Source organism: Chlamydomonas reinhardtii (genome assembly GCF_000002595.2).
Source record: "Chlamydomonas reinhardtii strain CC-503 cw92 mt+ unplaced genomic scaffold scaffold_18, whole genome shotgun sequence".
Classification (NCBI taxonomy): domain Eukaryota; kingdom Viridiplantae; phylum Chlorophyta; class Chlorophyceae; order Chlamydomonadales; family Chlamydomonadaceae; genus Chlamydomonas; species Chlamydomonas reinhardtii.
The window spans coordinates 188,301-210,833 of NW_025061531.1; the positions used below are offsets into that span (position 1 = coordinate 188,301).

The 22,533-nt window shown below is 61.1% G+C and overlaps 3 protein-coding genes across 3 annotated transcripts; 1 reads left to right on the forward strand and 2 right to left on the reverse strand.

Annotated features, from left to right (window-relative positions):
- Nucleotides 1-1,134: 1,134 nt before the first annotated feature.
- On the reverse strand, nt 1,135-13,370 carry CHLRE_18g749547v5 (uncharacterized protein). Its single transcript, XM_043072820.1, has 10 exons — nt 12,911-13,370; nt 12,567-12,794; nt 11,794-12,164; nt 11,390-11,526; nt 5,295-5,738; nt 4,841-4,945; nt 4,403-4,695; nt 3,583-3,738; nt 3,290-3,425; nt 1,135-3,008 (listed from the first exon to the last, which is right to left on the reverse strand). Exons 1-10 carry the CDS (start codon nt 13,093-13,095, stop codon nt 1,965-1,967), a joined length of 3,099 nt encoding a protein of 1,032 aa, XP_042914271.1. The 5' UTR covers nt 13,096-13,370; the 3' UTR covers nt 1,135-1,964.
- Nucleotides 13,371-13,384: 14 nt separating this feature from the next.
- On the reverse strand, nt 13,385-16,560 carry CHLRE_18g749597v5 (uncharacterized protein). Its single transcript, XM_043072821.1, has 4 exons — nt 16,470-16,560; nt 15,755-15,788; nt 14,782-15,642; nt 13,385-13,418 (listed from the first exon to the last, which is right to left on the reverse strand). The coding sequence occupies exons 1-3, from the start codon at nt 16,526-16,528 to the stop codon at nt 15,550-15,552; spliced, it is 186 nt and encodes a 61-aa protein (XP_042914272.1). The 5' UTR covers nt 16,529-16,560; the 3' UTR covers nt 13,385-13,418; nt 14,782-15,549.
- A 2,860-nt stretch (nt 16,561-19,420) lies between these two features.
- CHLRE_18g749647v5 (uncharacterized protein) lies at nt 19,421-22,532 on the forward strand. Its single transcript, XM_001695110.3, has 5 exons — nt 19,421-19,563; nt 19,706-19,807; nt 20,078-20,437; nt 20,729-21,617; nt 22,194-22,532. The coding sequence occupies exons 2-4, from the start codon at nt 19,709-19,711 to the stop codon at nt 20,816-20,818; spliced, it is 549 nt and encodes a 182-aa protein (XP_001695162.1). The 5' UTR covers nt 19,421-19,563; nt 19,706-19,708; the 3' UTR covers nt 20,819-21,617; nt 22,194-22,532.
- The last annotated feature ends 1 nt before the right edge of the window (nt 22,533 follows it).

Consider the following 22,533-nt stretch of genomic DNA (forward strand, 5'->3'; position numbering starts at 1 on the left):
CTGCGTAGATGCGCGGCACCCAAACCCAAAAATTTTTCTCCGCCTTCGGCGGATTTTGGGCACATTTCTACAGTGTAGATGGAAGATACGAGCACTGCATCACTTCTCATCAATGCCACATGACCCGAAGCAATTCCGAGTGCCCTGGGAAGTCGACAGGTCAGCGTGTCCTGGGCTGTCGGGCAGCTGTTCGCAGGTGGTGGGTGTTCGCAGCTGGTGCGTGGACCCACCCCTGCAGCCGGCCTCACTGGCCCCCTGTGCGCGAACCAACCCAGCCAAGGACAAGGCTATAGTGATAAGTGTCGGGATGTTATGAACGGAGAACGTTGCCGAAAATCGCATGGGAAAAGTGGGCTGAGCCCACGGCACGTCTCTAGTCTGAGGACGCAAGCGTCTGATGCCTCATCTCCTGGACATAGCCGGCCAGCCGGGGTGTGTCCAAAAAGGTGTGTCCCGCTGCCAAGCAACAGCACAGCCAGGGAACCCTCTAGCCACAACACTCCTCACTGCTGCGGCCTACCACATGCGCCAGCAAAGACCCGAACTAGACACCGGCCGGCCTCAACCTGCGCGCTGGCGCCGCTTCTTGGGCGGCGCCGCGCTCTCCTCCTCCACGTGGCCTTGCTTGCTCCCTCCGCTACGCGCATGCACGCCGCATCTGCTGGGCCCAGGGCCGCTGCCGCCAGGCCCTATGCCGCTGCGGCTCCTGCTGCTGCCGCCGCTGCTGCTGCTGGTGGGTCCACGCCCTCCACCACCACCATCGCCGACGTAGCACTCACCGTTTGCGCCAGTATGGTACTTTTTGTCGACCCACGCAGGCAGGCAGGCAGGCAGGCAGGCAGGCAGGCAGGCAGGCAGGCAGGCAGGCAGGCAGGCAGGCAGGCAGGCAGGCAGGCAGGCAGGCAGGCAGGCAGGCACGGACAGGGGCGATCCTAGTGGGCTTCACCCCCCGGATCGCTTCGCTCAGGGGGCTCAGCCCACAACAGGTGTCAGGTTTGTGGTTTCGGGTCGGGTCGGGTTTTCCTGCTCCCCTGGCGATCGTATGCTTGCACGAATCGTGACACACTGTATGTGCAGCGGCGCTATGTACATTAGGGGGTAGGGGCGAGGACTTGGCGGGGGATGGGGTAGGGGCGAGGACTTGGCGGGGGATGAGCGTCCACTGTATGCGCGGCCACGGTGTCCACTGTTAGGCCAATGGAAGTGTGGCCACGAAACGCCACGGCTAGTTCGGGCGGGAACAAACAAGTTACCGTGTCATGCGTCTTCTACCATTCGCCTTCTACCATTCGTAGTACAGTAAACGTGGCCCTTCCTCTCTTCCTTGAATCGCGGATGACCTCCTTTCCTTGTCCTGCTTCAACGCTACGTAGGGCATTGCCGTCCTCCATCTAGAATAGCCTTGCAACACCGATGAACTACCGATGTCGCAAGACTAGGTTGCCAACGCCTGCTGCTGGGCGGCCTTCACCCGACCCCACACGCTAGCCCTCCCGGACCACTGAAAACGCATCACGGCCAACCACAACGCAATTCCTCCGGCTTACCACCTCCCAAGTTCTTACAATGGCATCTGCAAATAAGATCTGCACAAACTAAATGTCATGCCGTTGACGCACTGTCAATCACAGTGCGCCCTATACACAACCGCACATCGTGACCGCACATCCATCCAAACGTTTCTGCACCATTGTGAAGATGGGCCCTATCCAGTATGCAGCCCGCCCAGCCGTCACAATCCTGCACTGTCACTCTGAGCTGCTGGCAGTTTTGCTTGGAATCTCAGGAAATTCATGTCACTACGATAGATAACATAAAATAACCCCCCGCTAGCTTGCCATCCACGGCAGCCACGCAGCCTGTGCGCGTCGTGTTTTACCAAAGCCAAATACCACACACGGTCAAGCCGTTTATCATTATCAAACCGCAGTGTGCATGGCAAACTTCCCTTCGTTGGCGCCGGCTTACTGCTGCATCCCCTTCTGCCCCTTCTCGCGCTCATCCGCAACCGCCGCCTGCTTCTCCTTGTCAATCACCGGCTGCTGCTGTTTCCCCGGCACCTGTTTGCTCTCCTGCTTGTTGGCCGTTTCCTTAGTCGGGGCTTGGCCGTCGCGCTGCTGCTCAACCACCGCCGACTGCTTCTCCTGCGCCGCTGTGCCCTGTGGCAGCTTGCGCGCCTGCTGCTTCAGCGCCGCATCGGACTCGCCAGCTAATCCAGCCGCCGCCGCTGCCTGGCCCGCGGCCAGAAGCTGCTCCGAAGGCAGCGGCTGCTTCCGCTTGGCTCCCGCAGCTTGGCCTCCGCCCTGCTGCATCTTTCGCTTCTGACCCGGCTGCTGCTGCTGGGCTGCCGCCGGCATCTCCGCTGCGGTGGAGTCTGCTATGCCTACTTCCGCAGGGGGCGGCGCCAGGAGCGCCTTCAACAGCCGCTCCAGCTTGCTGCTGTCCTCGAAGCGCGGCAGCTTCACGGGGGCGGTGCCACCCACGAGTAGGCGCGCCCGCTCGGCCAGCTGCTGCCGCAGCTGCTCCCGCCCCTTCGCGCTATTCAGCAGGGAAGGGGCGAAGCTGAACGTGTCGCGCACAAAACGCACTAGACCAGCAGCGGTGCGCCCTTTCGGGTCCACCAGCACGTGCTCGTAGAGCTCAGCGTTCTTGAACGCGTCGGACCTGGTCTTGGTCCAGCGCGCGTGCACGGCGCCAACATCGCTTGGCTGTCTCGCGCCCGGCATGACGCGGCCAGCGGTGAGGAATAGGGTCACTTGCTGCTCCTCCTCGGCGGCCTGGTCGTCCGTTTCGTCAGCCTCAGTGCCGGCGCCCAAGGCGGACACTTCAGCGGCGCTCGAGGCGGCGGACACTTCATCAGCCGTGAACCACTTTTTGAGCAAGCGGTCGATGAGGAAGTCTGCGCGTTTTTTGATGGCACTGGCGTCCCACCGATCGTAATTGCTCAGGTTGCGGGTCGTCTCGTACTTCTCGTACTTGACGAACATCTCCTTCTTGATTTCCCACACCTGAAACGCATTACGTACTTCTCGTAACTGACGAGTCAAAACTTTGCGAAAACGTAGAAGAAACGGGGTAATGTTTATGGACGGCGTGTCAAACCCTGAGGAGACGTTCGGGCGCCCCGACACCCCCAACCCCGGCACGCTGTGGGCCTGCCAGCCGTACAACAACTCAATTGGGGCGACAGTGGTGGGAATGGTGAGTTGGAATCGTATCCATGCACGGCCTTACACAGTGGCGGCGTATCCATGGCATTTAGCGGTTGGCCCGGACTACAGGGGCCTACCTTGTTGGAGGCGCTACGGTTGTCCATGCTTGACATGAGCGCGAGGTTGCCCAGTCGGTGCAGGCCGTAGTCCTTGGGGAAGTTGCGCCCATCGGTGACGGAAAAGGGTGGCGGCGCGTCGTCTGTGCCGACATACCTGGGGAAGAGGGCGCAAATTACATATGAACGTGAGGGCCCATGTATGCGTTTCTTCCTCGCAGCTGTGTCAGGGGGGCCCCTGAGCTGTGCGCGTGTTCCCTTGACCTTTGAGACCCTCGCCAGACGTACTGAACCAAACAATCAAAGGCCCTCACCAGCCGCTGTCCGGCCTCTGTGGCAGGATGTGCTCGATGTGCAGGTCGGCCGCCGCAAACATCTTGACAGCCCCGAAGTTTTCCGCCATCAGCAGCAGTGCGCGCGGCAGCTGGCATGCGCGCTCGCCCTTGTACACGTCACGGTCTCGCAGCAGCCTGCAATGACAAAGTGTGGCATTCATGTAATGAATGAGGAGCGTGCTTAGATAACTACGCCTTTGTGCCTTTCAGCACCCAGCAACAGCAGGGCATTTCTGGGTTACTGGGCTGGCGGGATATTCTGGGTGATGATTATGATTAGGCCCTAGTATCAGCCAAGCAAGAGCGGGTGCTAGCTAGGGCTTGTATTCGAGGAGCGGCAAGAAGCGCGCGGGCCCCAATGTAGGCCCTCGGGTGAGAAAGATTGGGCGATTCCGGGCGTGCATTCTCGCCGCGTTGGGCTGCATACGGTCCCCGAATCTCGCCAACTACCCCTTCCCGGGGGGATATGGGGGGGCGGAGCCCCCCCCCCCAACGTTTAAAACTAGGCATTTTTGGGCCCCCGGATGCCGTGGGCGAGAACGTGGTTAGGGCCCTCCTTGAAGATGCAAGCTCTGGTGCCAGCCCCTTGCATGATTGGTGATGGCGCGCAAGCGATAACCCCACACCCCCTTGCTTGTCATGCTTGCCAACTAACAATCAACACGGTGTACGCCGGCGCACATGCGCGTGCAGCTAATATACTCACACTGCCTGTTACACACGGGTTTTGTTGTATGGGCTTTGCCGGAGATAGACACGTGCACACACACTAACTACACGCGCTGAACTCCACACGTACTTGCTCAACTTGGCGGCCGCTTGCTTCCTGCTAGTTGGCAGGCCTTTCACGCCCTCGCCTTCTCCGCGCCATATGGCTGTCTGTGCGGCCGTTAGCCGCTCCAGCAACTCCTTCTTGCCGAGAATGTTGTTGACGGCCCTCGCAAATTGGCGCTGTGACTCGCCACCCGTACCATGTAGCAGAGCTTGCAGAATGTTGCCATAAACGGTGCACCGCTTCCGGTGGTCGAACTGCAGCTTGGAGCCGCCCTGCCCTCCTGCTGACGTGGCCATGCACATGTACACGGCCAACGCCTGTGTGTAGATAAATATTGCACACAGGAAGTTACAAAAGCCAACATATAAAGACACGCTAAGTAACCACATTAACGCACGCTGCCCACCCTTCTTCCATGGTTGATGGTGGGATAGCTAGGCTGAGGGGGGCCCGCGGACCCACCTGGAGCCCTTGCACAAACTTCAGCAGCTCCGTCAGGGCATCCTTGATGGTCACGCCCAGCGCATTCGCCTGCGCCTCCGAGTCCTTTCTGATCAGTTTGGACACCTGTTCCACACAACCGAAAGGAACAGCCGATGTGATACGGTAATAGTGAACACGACGGCTATCGCTACCGTTACCTATAGATAGTGAACCGCTACCGCTACAATGCGATAATGTGGCAGCTACCGCTACAATGCTACAATGCGACACCGTCTCCCGGCCCGAGCCCAAAAGCCACTCATGGGTTGAGGCAGCGGTGGAAGGCATATACAATATGCTTTTGTTCAGTCTGTGGAGGTGGTCGGCCCACTCTTCTATAGACACGAGCTGCAAGTCGACCAGTCCGAATGCATATCATACGGATATATACTACCCACATACATCATGTCGATCGCATTGCCTTGACCCTTACCATGTTCACCGCCTGCAGCACAGGTGTGCGCCACTCTCCGTGCGGGATGTAGTGAAGCTCAGAAAGGGCCGCCCGCACGGTCTCCAGCAGCTTGGCAGTGCCTGTCTGCAGGGGCCGCTGCTGCGGCTTGTCATCGCTGCTGTTACCACCCTGCTTTCCCTGCTTGCCCTGCTTGCCGCCGCCAAGAAACGTAAGGAAGTGATTGTATGGCTGCAAGATGGCCATCAGTGCGTGCGTGTATGGCTTGAGCTGCCAGGAGACGAATTTGGATGGGGCCTGATGAATGCCCCGCTCCTGCTCGACCTCCGCCGCCGCCACCTCCCCCTCCTCTTCCTCCTCCCCCTTGCCCTCCTCCTCATTGTCATCCCCCTCCGAGTAGTCGGCCTCCTCCGCAAAGTCTGCATAGTCTCCTTCAATGTCGAAGATGTCCGTGAAGTACTGGACCTGTGTAACCCAATGCATGTCATCGTAAGCGTGCATTGTAAGCAAATTTGCGGTTTCCTTGCTGTGCGTGGTCGCCAGGACTTGTTTATGATACACAATGCTTCCCAAGCCAGTGTGCTTTGTGGCTAGTAGTTGTGTGCCGTACACTATGTACCGTACTCTGCTGTCAGCAATATTGTCCTCAATACCACTACTTGGTGGAGACCTGGGAACGCCAGCACGGGGTGATGGGTGCCAGACGGTTTGACACTGAGAGGGGGCGGCAAAAACGTGTGTGTACTTCTGCAGATGCCGCAAGCTGACCCACATATTTCCATACATGGACCTTGAATCCTGATATTTGTGTCGGCGAGGATTGACCGAACGAAAGTCCGGAAGCATGTTTTCGAGAGCTTTATTTACTTGCCTAACATGAGCACGGGACGGCAACTATGGGACGGCAACTACGGGATATGTGCATATTAACAAGGGGTGTCAGCTTTGTACAGCTGGAAAATGGGCTGAGCCCCCGTACGCTTGGGAGCTAATAGGCGTGTAACGCCCCGTCAGAGCCTCCATGCCGCTACGACGCGCAGGCGCATCGGCTAGGGACACTCGGGTTGGGGCCGTGCGGGATTTCCCGCGCCACATGCGTGCCTTGTCACGTTCCCAAACACCCAGGCATTTCTTTCGCCTCCTGCCATACTCAACACCTCCCCGGCGCCCCACGCTCAAAGGGCTAGGCGCGGGGCGGGGGCGACCTCGGGGCTTCTCGGCATTCTGGCGCGTCGGCATGCATGGCAGCGCAAGTCGCTCAAAGACTTTCGATATACGTCCCCGCTTTGCTTGCCGCCAACATAGTTTGCCTTATAGACTGCATATCGGCGGGCACCGGATGCTTTCCTCGCGACCTCGCGAAAGTCAATTTCCATGGACGCGCGAAGGCACTCCGCCCGAATTTTCCCAGCCACCTATTTACATGCAATAGGCATTAACAAATACTAATACGTAGCAGTCGCGGTTTGTGCCAGTATGCTATGTTTTGCCGACGCACGCCGGACAGGGGTGTTCCTGGGGGGCTTCGCCGGGGTTAAGATGTGCCTCCAATTTATATTAGCGCACATGAAGGAACAAATTACGCACAAGCACCTAATTGCGCTGATACGGTTCCCCCGTTGCGGGTGGTCGGTATCGTCAACAGTAAACGGTTTCTACAAGGACAGGAATGGGCCTCTTTCCAGTGCGGACTTTAGCCGTTTAGTGGCGCAGACTTTAGTGGGCTTCTTCCTCTGCGATGCTAAACGCTTGCTAACCTTGTTGTTTTAGGCTAATAGCGACGAAGGCCTGTCAGTTGGCTTGCTGGGTGTTTGCCGCGTGTCACCCCTTGGGAAAGGCAGTCCCCGACCAGGTCGCAAAATTCGACCTTGGCTTTACTCCGCCCCGATTTGTTTCCTGGTATATTTAGTGTTGTTATTGCAATCCCACAAGGCAGCGGTACTGCGGCGGAGCATTCTAAAGGGGGCGCCACTAAATCGACTGGAAAGAGGCCCAATGCACGTCGTGCTCACCACCTTGTAACCACACATACACAACAACAAACAGTAAGGGTTTGCAGGAATTTATGTTACCATTAGTTCGTTGGCTTCTGGGCAGGGCTTGCATCTTCAGGGAGCGGCAAGAAGCGGCGGGCCCCAATGTAGCGAGAAAGATTGGGCGATTCCCAGGCATGCATGGGGAATCTCGCCAACTACCCCTTTCCGACGAACGTGGTTAGGGTCCTTCTCGCCTGCGGCGGCGGCCACCCCTGGAAGATGCAACCATTCTGCATACAACCATTCTGCAGTTCTAGTATCACCTGCCATTCTGCAGTTCTAGTATCACTCGCCAACACACTCGCGTTGCGTGCCATACACACAGCGCGCGGCCCCCTCGCTCCCCTCTGCAACGCCCGCCTGCTGCTTGCTACCTTACGCCTGTCCGATTCCGGTCCTGTATACAAGGCCTTTCTTACAACAGCTCATATCCGCTTCGGCAGGCCGGTTCCTTACTGGTGCCACCAGCAGGTGCCACGCGCATGAGTAGATGCATGCCATCAGGGGATATCAATTTGCACCAACCAGGGGATATCAATTTGCACAAAGCCATCTAGCGCCACCTGGCCATCTAGCGCCACCTGGCCATCTAGCGCCACCTGGCCTATCCTTGATTATCGCCATTTAGCCCAACATCCTTTTGGTCTTCAGTATGCACGCACCGTACGTCCCACCGTACGTCCCAACCAACTTTCCGGATTTTTTTATGGGGCCGTCTAGACTTAGCACAGGGGTGCTAGACGAGCGCAGACCGCGAGAACCCTGTTATAGCCTGTGAGCACATCTACCTATTGTAATAGTGCTCTGGATCTAACAAGAAGAGTCTATACATGGGCATCTTGATTCTCGCAGATTCTCGCCAGGATTTCGCCAGTATCGTAACCAGGTTTCCTTACATCTGTTGCGCATGATATGTCGGCGGCAGGCGTCTCGGGGTGAGGCTGCCGAAATTTTGTACCCTATGGACTGTTTGATCAGGCGACAACAAACAACCCAGGGTAAGAAAGCTGACAGTTTGTGCACACAGCCATGCCTGCTGATTGCCGCGGGACCGTCGCAGTCGCCCCAGTCCCGTAGGGGTGGGGGCATCGGGAAGGTGCCGACTGGGCTTGGAAGGCATGGATGGCGGATGGCGGATGGCGTGAATGTGCACACCGTGGCTATGCTAGCCCCGAAGCCCCATGGTAGATAGTAGACGTGGGGCCATCGTCCGCCTTCCAAATTGCAGTCAGTCCTCCCTGATGCGGCGGGGCTCAGCCCATTTTCCAGCTGTCAATTTCCGGGGACGGCACGGGTGGGGGACGGGCGACACCTTGGCGGACACAGGGGGGGGTAGGAAACAAAGTGCCAGACCCCATGCCCCCAAATCCCGGGGACCTCCTTGAGGGGACCACTGACCCCACCCCCCCTACGGACAAAACCTTGTTGTTAAGGGGTTGACCAAAGTGGTGTCAATCGACTGGACTGGCGGCCCGAGGCGGTGCTGACGGTGGTGCTGGCGGCGCGCGGCTACCCAGGCGAGAACCCCAAGGGCTCCGTCATTTTGAGGCCTAGAGGGCGTCACGTTCCACGCTGGCACCGCGTGCAACGCCGCCGGCGACTTTGTGTCGACGGGCGGCCGCGTGCTCAACGTGGCGGCGCTGGGGACAGAGGCGCAGGCCAAGGCCCAGCGGGCAGGGTGCCGGAGGGAAGGCGGGCGAAGGCGGGCGGAGGGGGCGGACGGCTGGGAAGGTTGATGGGGCCGCCGTGGCTCGGGCACCAGGAGTGGGGCAGCGGTACAGCGGGTACAGTGAGAAGGTGGACTCAGGCAGGCGTCATGCACACATGTGCCTGCATTTGCTGACTAGAGCCCGAGGGCCTGCACTGGGCCTACTACCGCTCCGACATCGGCTGGCGCACCGTGGAGCGGCTGCGGGCCGGGAAGCACTGAGCGGCGGCGTGGTGTTGGTTGGGGGAGGGGGAGGAGCAGCGCGGCGGGTGTGCGGATGCGTGGGTGTATGGGTGCGGCTGTGTGGGTGTGCGGGTGTGCGTTTGCGAGCGACAGGGGTTGGGATGTTGTGTTAGGCGAGCTATCCATACGGGCTTCGTCAAGCAGGCTGTGTGACATATAAAGATTGAGTGATGCTGCCGTGTGCCTTGTGTAGGCGGGTGTAGGGGCAGCGTTGCCAGGTGTGGGGCAGGAAACAACAAGGTGCGGATGCTTGGTGTGTGCAAGGGGGGGCGGGGTTAGGGAAGGAGTTGCCAGACCCCATGCCCCCAAATCCCCCGGGACCCCCCTTGAGGGGACGACCGAACTCCCCACGGACAAAACCTTGTTGTTTAGGGGTTAGTCCCATTCCATGTGATACCAAAATGGTGTCAACCGACTCCTCTTAAAAGCACTATCACTGCGTGTCATCGGCGGTCCTGCTGTTCTGAGACTTCAGCCACACACGGGATCCTATCCATGGAAATCCCCTCGACCCAGCCCCACCCCGTGCTCAACTCTCTGCCACGTGATGAATGGACAATGTGCATTGGCAGCCTTGTTAGAAGTGAATGCATGCGCACCAGCGCTTCAGAGCCCAGCCGCGTCAGTGCGCTTGTGTCGAATGTGGGGACATGTGCCCACATGTCCACACCCGGACGCGCAACTTAGCCCTCCCACGCTTTGTTTGTGCTTAATACGTCATAACGTGCACGTATGAACCTCATACTGCTGCGTTTGGCCCCTAGTTCTGCTTGTGGGGTATTTCCCGAAATCCGCCAGGATGGGCTCCCGAAACCCGGTGGACCCCCAGGGACGACGACCGACCCCCCAACTTTGGCGGCCCAGAACTTCCTCACCAGACAACCCCTTAAAAAACTAAAAGCACAAGCGCAATGCCCTCCTAAAGCTTGTAATTTTGAGCATGGGGTAAGAACCTGAGCTTTCTACCCCCCCGGACACCCCTTACGTACAATTCCGCAGGCCAATCCGTACCGTAGTTGTTTTCACCTGTGCTTGGGTTGGCAGTGATTAGCGAACATACGTATGTTTGGTTTTTCCCGCCCGCCCGCCCCTTGGCTATGTGGTTTGTGGTTGCTTTGTGCTTCGCTTTTCGTTGCTGGTGACGTTCTTGCGTGCTGGCTGGTGGGGGTGGGTTTCTGCGCGGCAGCGGTAGGCAAGGCGGCTGCCGGGCAGACACGCAGCAGCAGCCCAAGCGGGGGCTGCCAGGTGGCCAAGGCGCGCACGGCGCAGCGGCGCCGAGCAGGCCAGTACTCCCCCAATCGTTATTTGCCCGCTCCCGGGCTGGCACGCACGTGTATGCATCGGGCCTAGACAATAGAGGCTGAACGGTGGCCTGGAGAAATGAGCGGCCGTACTTGCCGGCTAATTACGGTAGAATAGCTGGGTAGATGAGTGTGATGGTGAGGCGGGTGTCTGTGTGCCGGCGTCTGTGCCCTGGCATCCAGCAGACGTAAGACGCCAGCCCATCTCAAAGGGAAACATTATGGTAGGTGGGCATGATGCCGAGAATCCCGTTATGCGAGACACGCGGGGCGGGTCGCATTGCACAATGGTTCCAGTCATCCGAGACATCCTTGGGGGGCAGGCGGCCACCAGCTGCAGGGTGCACCCGGCGCCGCCCTAGGTAAGGGTAACTGCATGCAATTAGAAGCAGTCTTACGAATCCCCTTTCACTATCTACCAGTAGATAGGATAGCCCTTTCCTCCGTTGCGATTAGTTTTTGACATATGACAGTTTGTTGAGCGTGCCCACTGCCTCCTACTGGCGCCTCCCACCGGCGGTTCCCCCGTCACTACTGCTAAGGTAGCTGGCCATCAGCAATGCAGTGGCACGTCTGCCCCACGTCGTCTTGAAGCTCCCTGCCCATGTTCCCTTCCCATCTCATGCTTAAGACAGTGCTTACCATGCCACCACTGCAGCGGCTGCCGCCCCTGTGCAAACTCTAACAGATTCCCACCCCGCACAGAATGCACCGCCTGCACCCACGGCCAGGGTTCCCTACCCACTGCCCACCAAAACCCGAGCCACCTCCCCCCCCCTCACACACACGTTCACTATCAGGGGTGCATACTATACAGGAGCCTCTCACCTGGTTCATCGCCTTGTAGTAGTTGAAGGGGTCGTGCACAGTGCGGATGTGCTCCATCAGCTCCGCGAACAGGGTTGGTGTGATAAGCGGCCCAGATTGGCCAGCACCGGACCGCCGCAAGTGGCGGCAAGTGAAGTCTGCACATATGAACAGCAGCAGAGTGTGTAGGCCCCGTGAAGGCAGTACATACAGCATTGGCTGAATAAGTCGCAGGCAACCACGCTCGGTTTGCAGGTTGTGTGCCTTCCCCTTCCTTCTCCTTTGTAACCACTCTCTCAAAGTATTGACAAGCAACTAACGTTAGATAGTAGAGGCTAGACGACTTGTTCAGCCCATCCATGCAACGGTTCTTTGCAGTCCCGACCGACCTAACTAGCTGCCGTCCTGGGACCACTCATACCTACCTTCAGACGCCACAATCGTGTGCCACATGTTGGTGTGCGGCTCCTTGCTCAGGTCGCTCATGGTCTTCTCCAGCAACGTGCAGCATTCGTCCCATGTTCCGAGCACGCCGCCTGCACGTGAGCCGCTCCTGTGATCCCTTTCCTGCACCAGCAGCGCCTTCAAGAGGTCCACTTGTGTCAGAGGCTTGCCGGTGCTGTTGGTGGCCACGAAGGTCTTGAACGCAAGGGTCCGACTGCCCCGGCACTTGGTGGCAGTGACATAGACCCGGCTGTCCAGGAACTGTAGCAGGTTTAACAGCTTGCACCAGTTGGCCTTCAAGTCACCGCTGTCTTTGTTCAGGTACTCGTTGTCGAGCCAGTCGAGCATGATCCTGTTTGAAGAGAAAGTGGACAGCATGTATGGGCGGATACAGCCAATGCAAGGGGCCGGGTAAGGAAGTAGTGGGGGCGACAGGTTGGATGAGGGGGGCGCGCGATGGGGAGGCGCGGCGCATCAATGAAAGCAGCAGAGACCTCCAGCCAGCCAGCAGCCACGCACTACACGGCAATGCGTGTACATACATGCTTGAGCATACTTGGCTGCCTAGCCCAAATCGGCCCAAACCCTGCAGGACGTAATCCAGTTCTGGAGTGCTGCAGGACGTAATCCAGTTCACCCAAGGGTACCGCTGCTGGCTGTCTTTGTTTGGATTGGAGTCATCACCTCTCTGATAGAATCTGAAGCCTGCTCGATACTCGACTTGCAAGCCCCATCAGGCCACCACATCACTCACCGCGCGTTCGTGGCCACCTTGCCAGCTGTGCCCAGGCACTCCTTGAACACGTCCCGTCGCCTGCCGCTGTCCTCATTCTCGTCCACCTCCGCGTCCTCGCAGCCGCCAGGCGTGCACTCCAGGTCCTGACCATCCCAGTCGACCAAGTTCACCAGGGACCTGAGGTTGCGGCGGTCGGCCTTTCGGCCGGTGCCGTTTTTCAGGATACGAACATCGCCGCACACGAACCTGTAACATCGACACAGACTTGTGAATGGACTCGAACAGCGCAAGCAAATAAGCCGCATGAAAGCAAGTAACCGCCGCGGCAGCAAGTAAGGCTTTGTCTTTGTAAGGAGACTCACCGATTGGACATGCGAGTCAGGAGCTCATCGCGAAGGCGTTGCTCTTGCTCGCTGCGCTCAGACGTTGCCAGCTTCTTGCTGACCTCGAGCATGCGGCCGCGCAGCACCACGTACAGGGCCACAAGCGTCGTGAGACGCTGCTGTCCATCGATGACATCATAGCACTTGCTGTCGGCTTCTTGCATAAGCACGATGCTTCCGAGGAGGTAATATTCATCATTGCGGTCAAGGGCCCGCTCAATGTCACTGAGCAGGTCGCCCACAATCCATTTGTCCCAGCTGTATGGTCTCTGCTCCTGGGGCACCTCGAAGACGTGCTTGGCTATGTCCAGAAGGTCTACAAGCGCTATAGTAGTAGCCACGCAAGAGCTGCTGTTAACAGGGCCTGCTGCTGCAGCCATGGCTGCGGTTAACGTATCTATGCGGTCTATGTTTTTACGTTGTGCACGCCGAGGCTCAGAATACCGCTGGGCAAAGTGCTGCGATGAGGCATGGCCTAAACTGGCCCCTGCTGCCCACCACAGCAAACATGATGGCCCGCCCGCCAAGCAAAATAGGTGCTGGCGGCGGGCGGGCGGGCGGGCGGGCGGGCGGCGGGCGGGCGGGCGGGCGGACCACCAGTGGCGGCCTGCTTCCTTGCTGTTTAATTGATCACTGCTTGTTAGACGTGGAATTATGCGCATCAGGAGTAAGGGACAGCCCGACCAAGCAAGCAAGCAAGGGCGCCCCTGGGTGCCCAGCAATCCAGCATCCAGGTCACGAGGAACTTATCATCTCCGGGAAACCGCCCTCCCCCCAGCTGGCTTAGTTTAGGCCTTAGTTTAGGCCTTAGTTGATTTGACTGAATTCAGTCCGGAAGGTTTGCTGCGGACTCCAAAAAATCGAGTAGTTCTGGTTGGTCGGGTGATTGAGCAGGGTCCTAGCACTCGATGTTAGGAGCAGAACCGGAGGTAAATGGAGCTCTTACGAGAGCAAGCCTACTACTAGAGTAGGTCGTCGGCGATGCAGGTGGCACGTCCCTGAGGTCCAGAGCAGATGTCGCTCGTGACTCGCGTCAGCAAGTCCCTCTTGTAACCAATGCAATCTGGCTGCCGACCTTCACCAAACCCTGCATTGTGTCTGCGCAAAAAGCGTGTCTCAGCTGCTACACCGGCATAAGTCGAAGCCAAGCCGAAGCTTCATTGCCAGAGCCCCACAACCGTCCGCGACCCCGCCCGCCCCGCCGCCGACGATGCCCCCAACCCCGCCGCCCACGCCACCGCCACCGCCGCCGCACTCCACCCCGCCAGCCCCGCCTCCGCCGCCCTCCACCCGGCCAGCCCCGCCCCCGCCGCCACCCCCAACCCCGCTGCCCACGCCACCGCCACCGCCGCCGCCCCCCACCCCGCCAGCCCCGCCGCCACCGCCGCCCCCCTCCGTCCCCATCATCTCCGCCGTCGCCGACCCCAACCTCGCCGCACCTGCCACCGCTGCCGCCGCCCCCACAGCCGCCGCCCCCACAGCCGCCGCCCCGACCGCCGCCGCCCCCATCGCCAACCCCGTCGCTGCCGCCGCCTCCAACCCGGTCGCCCCCGCAGGTCCCGGTGATCCAACCAGCCTTGTGCTCGCATGCCTTGCAGCCCTGGGCGACCGGCGCCGCACCCGCGCCACGGCACGCACGCTTCCCAACGCCTCTGCGCACGGCGCCGCCGCCCCGCCCGGCCCGACCGCCGCCGGCCTGGTCACCGCTGCTGCGCCATCGCCTCACGCCCCGCCGCTGCCGGCCGCCGCCGCCACTGCCGCGCCCCCAGCCGGTGGCGCCCCGGCCACTGTGGCCAACGTGGCCCACCACGATGCCCAAAGCCCGCCGCCTCCGACTCCTGCCCACCCACCCCCCATCGCGCAACCGTATTACGCCACCACCACCGTCGAGCAGATGCACGCCTTCCTCACACAGCAAAACACCACCCTGGCCAACGCTGGCATCCACTACCTCCGGTACGATACCACCAAGGACGCCGCTTACTACGCCGTTACCATGAAGATGCACAAGACGCCCCCGGGCCTGCGCTTCCTGGCGTGCTCACATGATTGTCCGGTCACCGCCATCAGTGACGTCGTCACCGCCGGCCTGCGAACCCTCGCCGACGCTTTCCGTACCATGTGGCAGGCCCACACCGGATCAGACCCTTGGTTCTGCCTCCATTCGGGCGCGGTCATGGACTCCATCTACGAGTTCAACGCCCAGCAACTCCCGCGCGCGCACGCCACCGCCCCGCAGGCCTGTACACCAACATCCCACATGACGACTTGGCCGCTACCATGGCGTCCCTGATCACGGCCACGCTCGCCCACGCCCAGTGTGCCGCCATATCAATCACCATCACCCCGCCCAAGACGCCCGATGGCAAACACATGTACGAGGCCTCGCTCCTGACCGCCACGGAAGCGAGTGCCGTGCCGGCATACCGGCGCGAACCCCTCACCGACATCGCCATCCACACGTTCTCGGAAGCCCAGTTCATGGCCCTCTTCCACAATCTGGTTCGCTCCACCTTCATACGGTTCGGCACCTTCGCCCTCGTTCAGCAGACTTGCGGCATCCCCATGGGCATCTCCGCCGCCCCCTTCATTGCCAACCTCTTCCTTGCGTGGTATGACTACCGCTTCATGACGCAGCCCTGCTGGCCCTCAACAACCGCTTCATCAGCCGCCTCCTCAGCGTGGACCAGCGCTACGCCGGCATGCATGGGCTGTACCCGACGTCTTTGCAGGTGGAAGCGCAGTCGCACCCCCACCTGCAAACGCAGATACCCGCCGGCACCACCGCCATGCCCTTCCTGGATATTTTGCTCATTTACGCACCACGCCTGGTGGCGACGCCCGGATCATCACACGCCTGTACGACAAACGGGTGCAGCCCGTGTTTGACGGAGTGCGCCTGTCTCGGTTTATTGGGGCTGATTGAAAATTTTCGTGTTTGAATCCGCCAACCTCATTGCCGCCCTGACGCAGATGGGCTACTCGCGGGCCCGCCTAATACGCGACTGCGCGCGGGTACTGGAGGCCACACCACAGGCCTACTATATCCAACGGCGGCAGCGCCAACAACGTGAGTACGCGGACCTCGTGGGCCTGATCCGCCAGTACCTGGCACGGCGCCGCCACTTCGACAGCACAGCCGTCCCAATCGAGTTGGCGCAGACGCATCACTGGTGACACTTGCAGCTGTTCCTTACGCGTTCACTGGGGGGTTTGTGTGTATTGGTTTTTTTGGTTTTCTGTCTATTGCCGCCGCCCCCGCGGCCGCCGTTCCTGGGCCGCCGCCGCCCCCGCGGCCGCTGTTCCTGGGACGCTGCCGCCCCCGCGGCCGCCGTTCCTGGGCCGCTGCCGCCCCCGCGACGGCCGGCCCCACCGCACGCCGCGCACCCACAGGAGTATTTGTTGCGAGCGTGCGCGGCGGCGGTCATTCCCATCCCCTGGCCACCCCTGGAGATGATGATGGTGCTACCGGCCGATCTGGGGGTGTAGTTCATACGCGTGGCACTTACGCATGCATGCATGCCATTGCATTCCCCACCCGGCCGGCGCTGCTACCCTGTGCAGCCGCCGGTTCTGTTCGACGGGTGTGGGGCGCATTGCGGTCCGCCCCGTCGATTGTCCTGTTCTGTCCTGTTTAGGGGGTTTGTTTTGGGTGCCTTGCTGCGTGCTGCCTGCATCCCGGCATCCGTCTTGCCCGCGTTGCTGTCCCCTGTCGGCGGGCCCCGTGTTCCACACCGCTTTCATGCCCACGTACCAGACTGCAGCCATGCCCACGTACCTCACTGCATTCATGCCCACGGGGCCCATGCCGCATGCAGTACCGCCGGGATGAGCCGTGCAGCCATCGCGCTATCATCACTTTTCCGCGGCCTCCCGTTTCCAGTACTTGCATTGCCACACGCATTCAATCCTCGCCATTTTCATACTTGCCGTCCACTCCGCCTCCATAGTTCCGTTGCAGCCCGCGCCAGCCCCAACCGCACCGACAGCCAGCCGCCCAGCCCGCGGTTACTTGGGTGCTGTGCTGTTTTCCTTGCTGTCTGGCCCGCTGCTTCCTTCCGTTTTCTTACGCTTCCATTCACTCCCTCCCTCACATGTGCTGCTGGACGACGGTGGCGCTGGTGCTTCCAGGTTGGTTTCGGATGCCGCGCGCCCCGCAGCTCCGCTCCGCGCCAGCCCGCCAGCCGTCCGACAGCCTAGCCATCGCAACCTGGTTATATCAGTGATGGGTCGGCGGCGCTCCCCCATTGCCCGTGGCGTTTACCGTCTGGATGAGGTAACATGTCTGCTGTGACTGCATCCTGCTAACCGGCCTTCTATTCGTGCTAGCGACTACAACGTCTCTTAGTGTCGCGCACATTCGCGTTCGCGTTTCGACAGCACTCCGCTAACCGTACGTGCAGCAAACCGTGTCGGCGCACGAAGCGCGGTCTATAGCACCAGACGCAAAACCAGGTACACCGGGCATACAGTCCGTCGACGCCCAATCAAACACAAGCCCTGCAGTACCACAAACCGTACATGCGCCAGCACGCGACACGAAGCAACCGACAACCGTATCACAGCAGGCACCCGACGCCCACACCCCAGAGGCAGGTTTAAGTAAGGCAAGGGAGGCAGGGAGTCCACATCAGCAGGGGGCACATGCAGTCCCCGGCACCCCGCACGAGGAACGGGTGCTGAGACGGCACCATGTCCCACCCTTTCGGGCGAAAACCAAGACTAACAAAAGACTCCATCCAGCCGATCCCAGAAGTCGGAGATAACCGATACACTAATACGCAGCACTTGGGACGACGTAAAAGCCCGACCCGCGCGTACACCAGCCATAATAACCACCTGCTGCCGACCCAGGCCCGCAGCCAGACACACCACATCCCAAACCGGCGGCGCCAGCCCAGCAGGCGGCTGCACCAATCAAAGGTCAGCACGTGTAAAGCACGCATCCCCCAACTCCGGCACGGCACTCATGTCCACGGCCATGTTCTCCCGCAAAGCCCGCGCCACAACGCAGTCCCAGAAACGGTGCCGGCGGTCCCCATCACACATATCCATCGCACAATCCATCGCACACAGTGGCATCCTTATTCCAGATGCACTGCGATGATCATTCTTCGGAAATGCCCAACAAGCATTGGTTGCCACGCTCCACAACGCCTTCTTGTGGTGATGCTCCCAGCCACTTCAGCGCCCACAAGCGGGCCAGAGTGCCGGCAAAGGCTCCAGCGGCCTGAGCCTCTACCCCCTCCGGCACACCAGCACGTCCAGCAGCCCGCAAAATCAGCAAATTTTAGCCCGCAGCATTTAGGATCCAGTTGCATCACCATCCCTGCCTTCACGGAATACTCCACCAGGAGAGTGGGCGGGCCCCCGTCTTGCACCCACCCCAATCCCCGTGCCACCTGCGCCAGGACCCCAGCCATCACCGCCCGTTGCACATCTGCGTCCGGGAGCGGCATGAAAGCGGCACGCCACGAGTCATCGGGGTCTCCCGCGCCGCCGCCTCCCAGCCGGCAGAGAGCAAACCGCCGTCGCAAAGCGGTCGGCAGCCTGCAGGGACTGAGGGCCCACCAGCGGGGCAAAGTTATGGCGCCTCAAAGCTGGTCGAAAATGTCACATCCAGCCTCCGTGCATTGAGCCATCTTACAAGATTAAGCGGTAAACGTTTGCGACGGCACTACATTGGACCCTAGAACACTGCCTGTGCAAGAGTGCGAGCTGGCAGGACCCTACATCCCGCCGAGACCCCACATCCACATGTGCCACATCCTCGCCTGCCTTGGAACGTGTATGGGGGGGGGTTGGTTTGAGTTCGGGGATTCTGAAGTTACTGAGTTTACAGAGGCGGGGTGGGACTGGGTGAGCATGATGGCGCAGGTGGCTAACGTTGCGCAAGGGTGCCACAGCTTCAAACGACACGGACTGTTGGTTCCGGATTCCACGGATGTAACGAACGTCTACTGAGTTTTACGGCTATCTGGGGGCCGTTGGAAACGGAGGTCGTCAGTGGGACTGGTGGGGAACGGTGGGAATCGGTGGGAATCGGTGAGAGTCGGTGAGAGTCGGTGGGGATCGGTGGGAACGGGGGAGCCGAACAGCCTCCTCATGCCCCGCCGACCGAGGAGCAGCACACCCGACTGAGATTTCCAGCAAAAGCAACCAAGTGCTTTGTATGGTTCAGCTCGTTGGCGGCAAGTGCACGACTTGCCATGTCCCCCCCATGCACCAGGGTTTGCTTGTCGAAGCGGAGGGACGACACGAGCCGGCGCGCGGTTTGGGGCTCTGAGAGCATCCAGTCCAGTGGCGGTCTTCCTGAGCAATCAAGCCCCAGGTTGAGTTGCTATGACTGGAAGACGAAGCGGGCTTAGCTAGCCGGCGACCACGCGTGGATTAGCCGGTAAGGTGTGGGGACGTATAAATCGAAGATGCTTAAAATGGATAGGCTAGCACGGCCTGCACTCCCCTTGTAGCTGTTTCGCGTGTGCCGACGCATAGCGCGTTAGCGCTGTCGCTTCTTGAATTGCACGCCTGTCCGAGCGCGCTGTGGGCGCTTTGACTCCAAGAGCAGGGCTACACCCCTAGTATTAGTCAGGGCTGAGGAATGAAGCCTCACACTCTTTGCTTTGGCACCGGTACGACGCCTCACACGCCCGCCCCCTCCCACTCCCTCACCCCCCTCCCCCCCCTCCCTTTCACCGCCACCGCCACCACCGCCACCACTAGCACCACGCCTGACCAGCCAGCACACGCACACCGCACACCGCACTTGCACAGGTGATGGATGAGATCATCTACCGCACGGCTCGCGGCATGGCGGCGGAGGGCGCGCCCTTCCGCGGCACCCTGTTCGCCGGACTCATGATCAAGGACGGCAAGGTGGGGGCGAGTAGTGGGCGGCGGAGGATGAGGAGGCGGCAGAGCAGGGCTGGGCAGGGCGGTAGAGCCGTAGAGCGGGCAGAGGGGCCGGGGGTGGGGCTGCAGGCGGGTGCATGTATGGGGTGGGACTGTGGGAGCCGACCATCTGGACCTTTTACTACCCTCCACTCCAACCTCTACCCTTCTTACCACTCGATGCTCCACTCCGCCTACTAGACTTTGCAACGCCACCTCCGCTCTCTCCGCCACGCCCACCCTCCAATCCCTCAGGCCAAGCTGCTGGAGCACAACGTGCGCTTCGGCGACCCCGAGTGCCAGGGCCTCATGGCGCTCTGCGCCTCCGACCTCACGGACGCCATGCTGGCCGCCACCCGCGGCCGCCTGGGCGACGTGCGTCTGGACTTGCGGCCCGAGGCGGCGCTGACGGTGGTGCTGGCGGCGCGCGGCTACCCGGGCGAGTACCCCAAGGGCTCCGTCATCCGCGGCCTGGAGGGCGTCACGGGGGCCAAGGTGTTCCACGCCGGCACCGCGCGCAACGCCGCCGGCGAGGTGGTGTCGGCGGGCGGCCGCGTGCTCAACGTGACGGCGCTGGGGGCGGACGTGGCGGAGGCGCAGGCCAAGGCCTACGCGGTGAGCCGGCAGGGTGGGCGGGCGGGGGCAGGCACGGGTACAGGCAGCTACGGCAGCTGGGACCGCTGCCTGGCCGCTGTGGCTTGGGCACCAGGAGTGGGGCCGCGGTACAACGGCCGGTGGGAAGAGGGGTGGGGTTACGGCTCAGCCAGGCGTGACGCACACCTGTGCCTGGACTCGCTGACTCGAGCGAGTCCCGTCACCAGCACGTACACACAACCCCAGCATCAGCCCCTCCCGACACCTGACCCCAACATAACCGCCGCCCCCCACCTGCCATCGCCACCACAGGCCGTGAAGCAGATCCAGTGGGCGGATGCCTACTACCGCTCCGACATCGGCTGGCGCGCCGTGGAGCGGCTGCGGGCCGGGAAGCACTGAGCGGCGGTGTGGTTGGGGGAGGGGGAGGAGCAGCGCGGCGTGTGTGCGGATGCGTGGGTGTATGGGTGCGGCTGTGTGGGTGTGCGATGGGACAGTGTTAAGGCAGGTGGGTGTGTGGGTGCGGGTGCGGGGCTGCGAGCGATGGGTGTTGGGATGTGGGGTGAGGCAAGCTACCATGCGGCCTCATGGGTTGCGGCTTCGTCAGCACTAAGCGGGGCATGTACATGGAAATATGACTGCCGTGTGCCTTGTGTAGGCGGGTGTAGAGGGCTGCCTCGCTGACGGTATCCTGGCTTCCAGTTTGGGGCGGGCAGTCCTCGCTGCCTCATTAGTCAGTGGTACGGCTGCAAGTGGACATGAGCTGCCGGGGGTGCAGTGGAGTTGCCGGACCCTAGCGGCAGGCGCGGCTGGTGGGTCGGCTTGTGTGTATGTGTGTGCGTGTGCATTGAGGCTCCCTCAGGTCGTGAGCATGTCAAGTGCGGTGTCGGGTCATCGGAACTCAGCAGATGGACACGTAGGGGGGTTACTTACGCGTGCGCGGTGGACCGACATCATGAACTCCGGACGCTTGTATACCGAGGGCTATTGTTGCTTCCATGCAAGCCGGTGTGCTACAAATGCACCGTGGTGGCACCGAAGCTGCCGAGCCAGCTCTTCAGGCTTGGCGTGGTGCCTCCAGTGTCTGGTGGTCGTAGCTGGGGCGTTCAGAGCTGTCGTGGGTAGGTGGTACGGTGGTAGCCGCGCAGCTCTGGCGGCATCAGCTGCTGCTGCGGCCACCACCCGCTGGGGCACTGCCACTGTACCTACACCGGCGCCTCGCGAGCTCCCCAGTCCACTGCTGCGGCCGCGAAGCCCGCGGGCAGAGCTCTTCTGGCGCGTTGCGGGCGCGTGGCACTGCTGGTCTGCTGCACAGGCCCGCCGCCATGGGGTGCGGCACACAGGCACACAGGCAGCCGCGCCTCGATGCACATGCCGTACCGCAGCGCCGCCCGGTAGCTGCCTTAGTTGTACCGACACGCAGGCCACGCCTGCCGGCTGATGGCCCTCACGCGCCCCGGCAGCTTGTGCCCTCACACGCCCTCCGCTGTGCAGGTGCGTACGTGCTGGCCGGCAGCTCGCCATCGTGGTGGTGCGGTGCAGGCGCAGCGATGCAGGCGGATCCTGCCGGTCGGCCGGCACACACACACGCCGCCCAACCCCGACAGCACGTTCGTTGCCCCTCCTTTCCTTCCTTGGATGAGGACCACAGCGGGAGGCCTGTGCGCCTCCGTGCTTCTGGACATCGTCAGGCCCGACCCGGTACAGCGGTACTTGAAGGCCCAGACCCAGTGCCACAGTGGCCGCGCACTTGCTCCTCACACCGTATCTGCATTAGGGCCGTGTGACGTGGTGGCGGCTTGGCCCGTCAGCCCAGGGGGCTAGCCCCGCACCTCTGGCCGCACCCGCCAAATGGGCTCCACCCTGTTAACGAAGATGAGTTCGAAATGCGTACTGGAGAAGGCAAGAGCACGACCTCGTTGAGACTAAGCAGAACGAAAAGCGTGAGCACGAGCCCTCCCTCATGCCCTCCCGCATCGTGTCGCCTGGGTCCCTGAGTGGTGCAGCTGGCATCAAGCCTTCGCCCAGTCGCATGCCGCAACCGTGCACGGGGCGTCGGGGCGTACACCAGTACACCAGGGTTAGGGGGGCGGAGTCCGCATCTGGCTCGGAGGCAC

Bases quoted from the DNA above. Each gene is read 5' to 3' on its own strand.
- CHLRE_18g749647v5 (XM_001695110.3), top strand. From the start codon at position 19,709: ATGGATGAGATCATCTACCGCACGGCTCGCGGCATGGCGGCGGAGGGC. The intron at 19,808-20,077 runs GTGGGGGCGAGT...CCAATCCCTCAG, and splicing joins TCATGATCAAGGACGGCAAG to GCCAAGCTGCTGGAGCACAA. The intron at 20,438-20,728 runs GTGAGCCGGCAG...TCGCCACCACAG, and splicing joins CGCAGGCCAAGGCCTACGCG to GCCGTGAAGCAGATCCAGTG.
- CHLRE_18g749547v5 (XM_043072820.1), bottom strand. From the start codon at position 13,095: ATGCAAGAAGCCGACAGCAAGTGCTATGATGTCATCGATGGACAGCAG. The intron at 12,165-12,566 runs GTGAGTGATGTG...CTCTTCAAACAG, and splicing joins AAGGTGGCCACGAACGCGCG to GATCATGCTCGACTGGCTCG. The intron at 11,527-11,793 runs GTAGGTATGAGT...TCATATGTGCAG, and splicing joins CACGATTGTGGCGTCTGAAG to ACTTCACTTGCCGCCACTTG.
- CHLRE_18g749597v5 (XM_043072821.1), bottom strand. From the start codon at position 16,528: ATGCGCCCCACACCCGTCGAACAGAACCGGCGGCTGCACAGGGTAGCA. The intron at 15,789-16,469 runs GTGGGGAATGCA...TTTGTCGTACAG, and splicing joins AGGGTAGCAGCGCCGGCCGG to GCGTGTGATGATCCGGGCGT. The intron at 15,643-15,754 runs GTGCGTAAATGA...CGTCGGGTACAG, and splicing joins GGGCGTCGCCACCAGGCGTG to CCCATGCATGCCGGCGTAGC.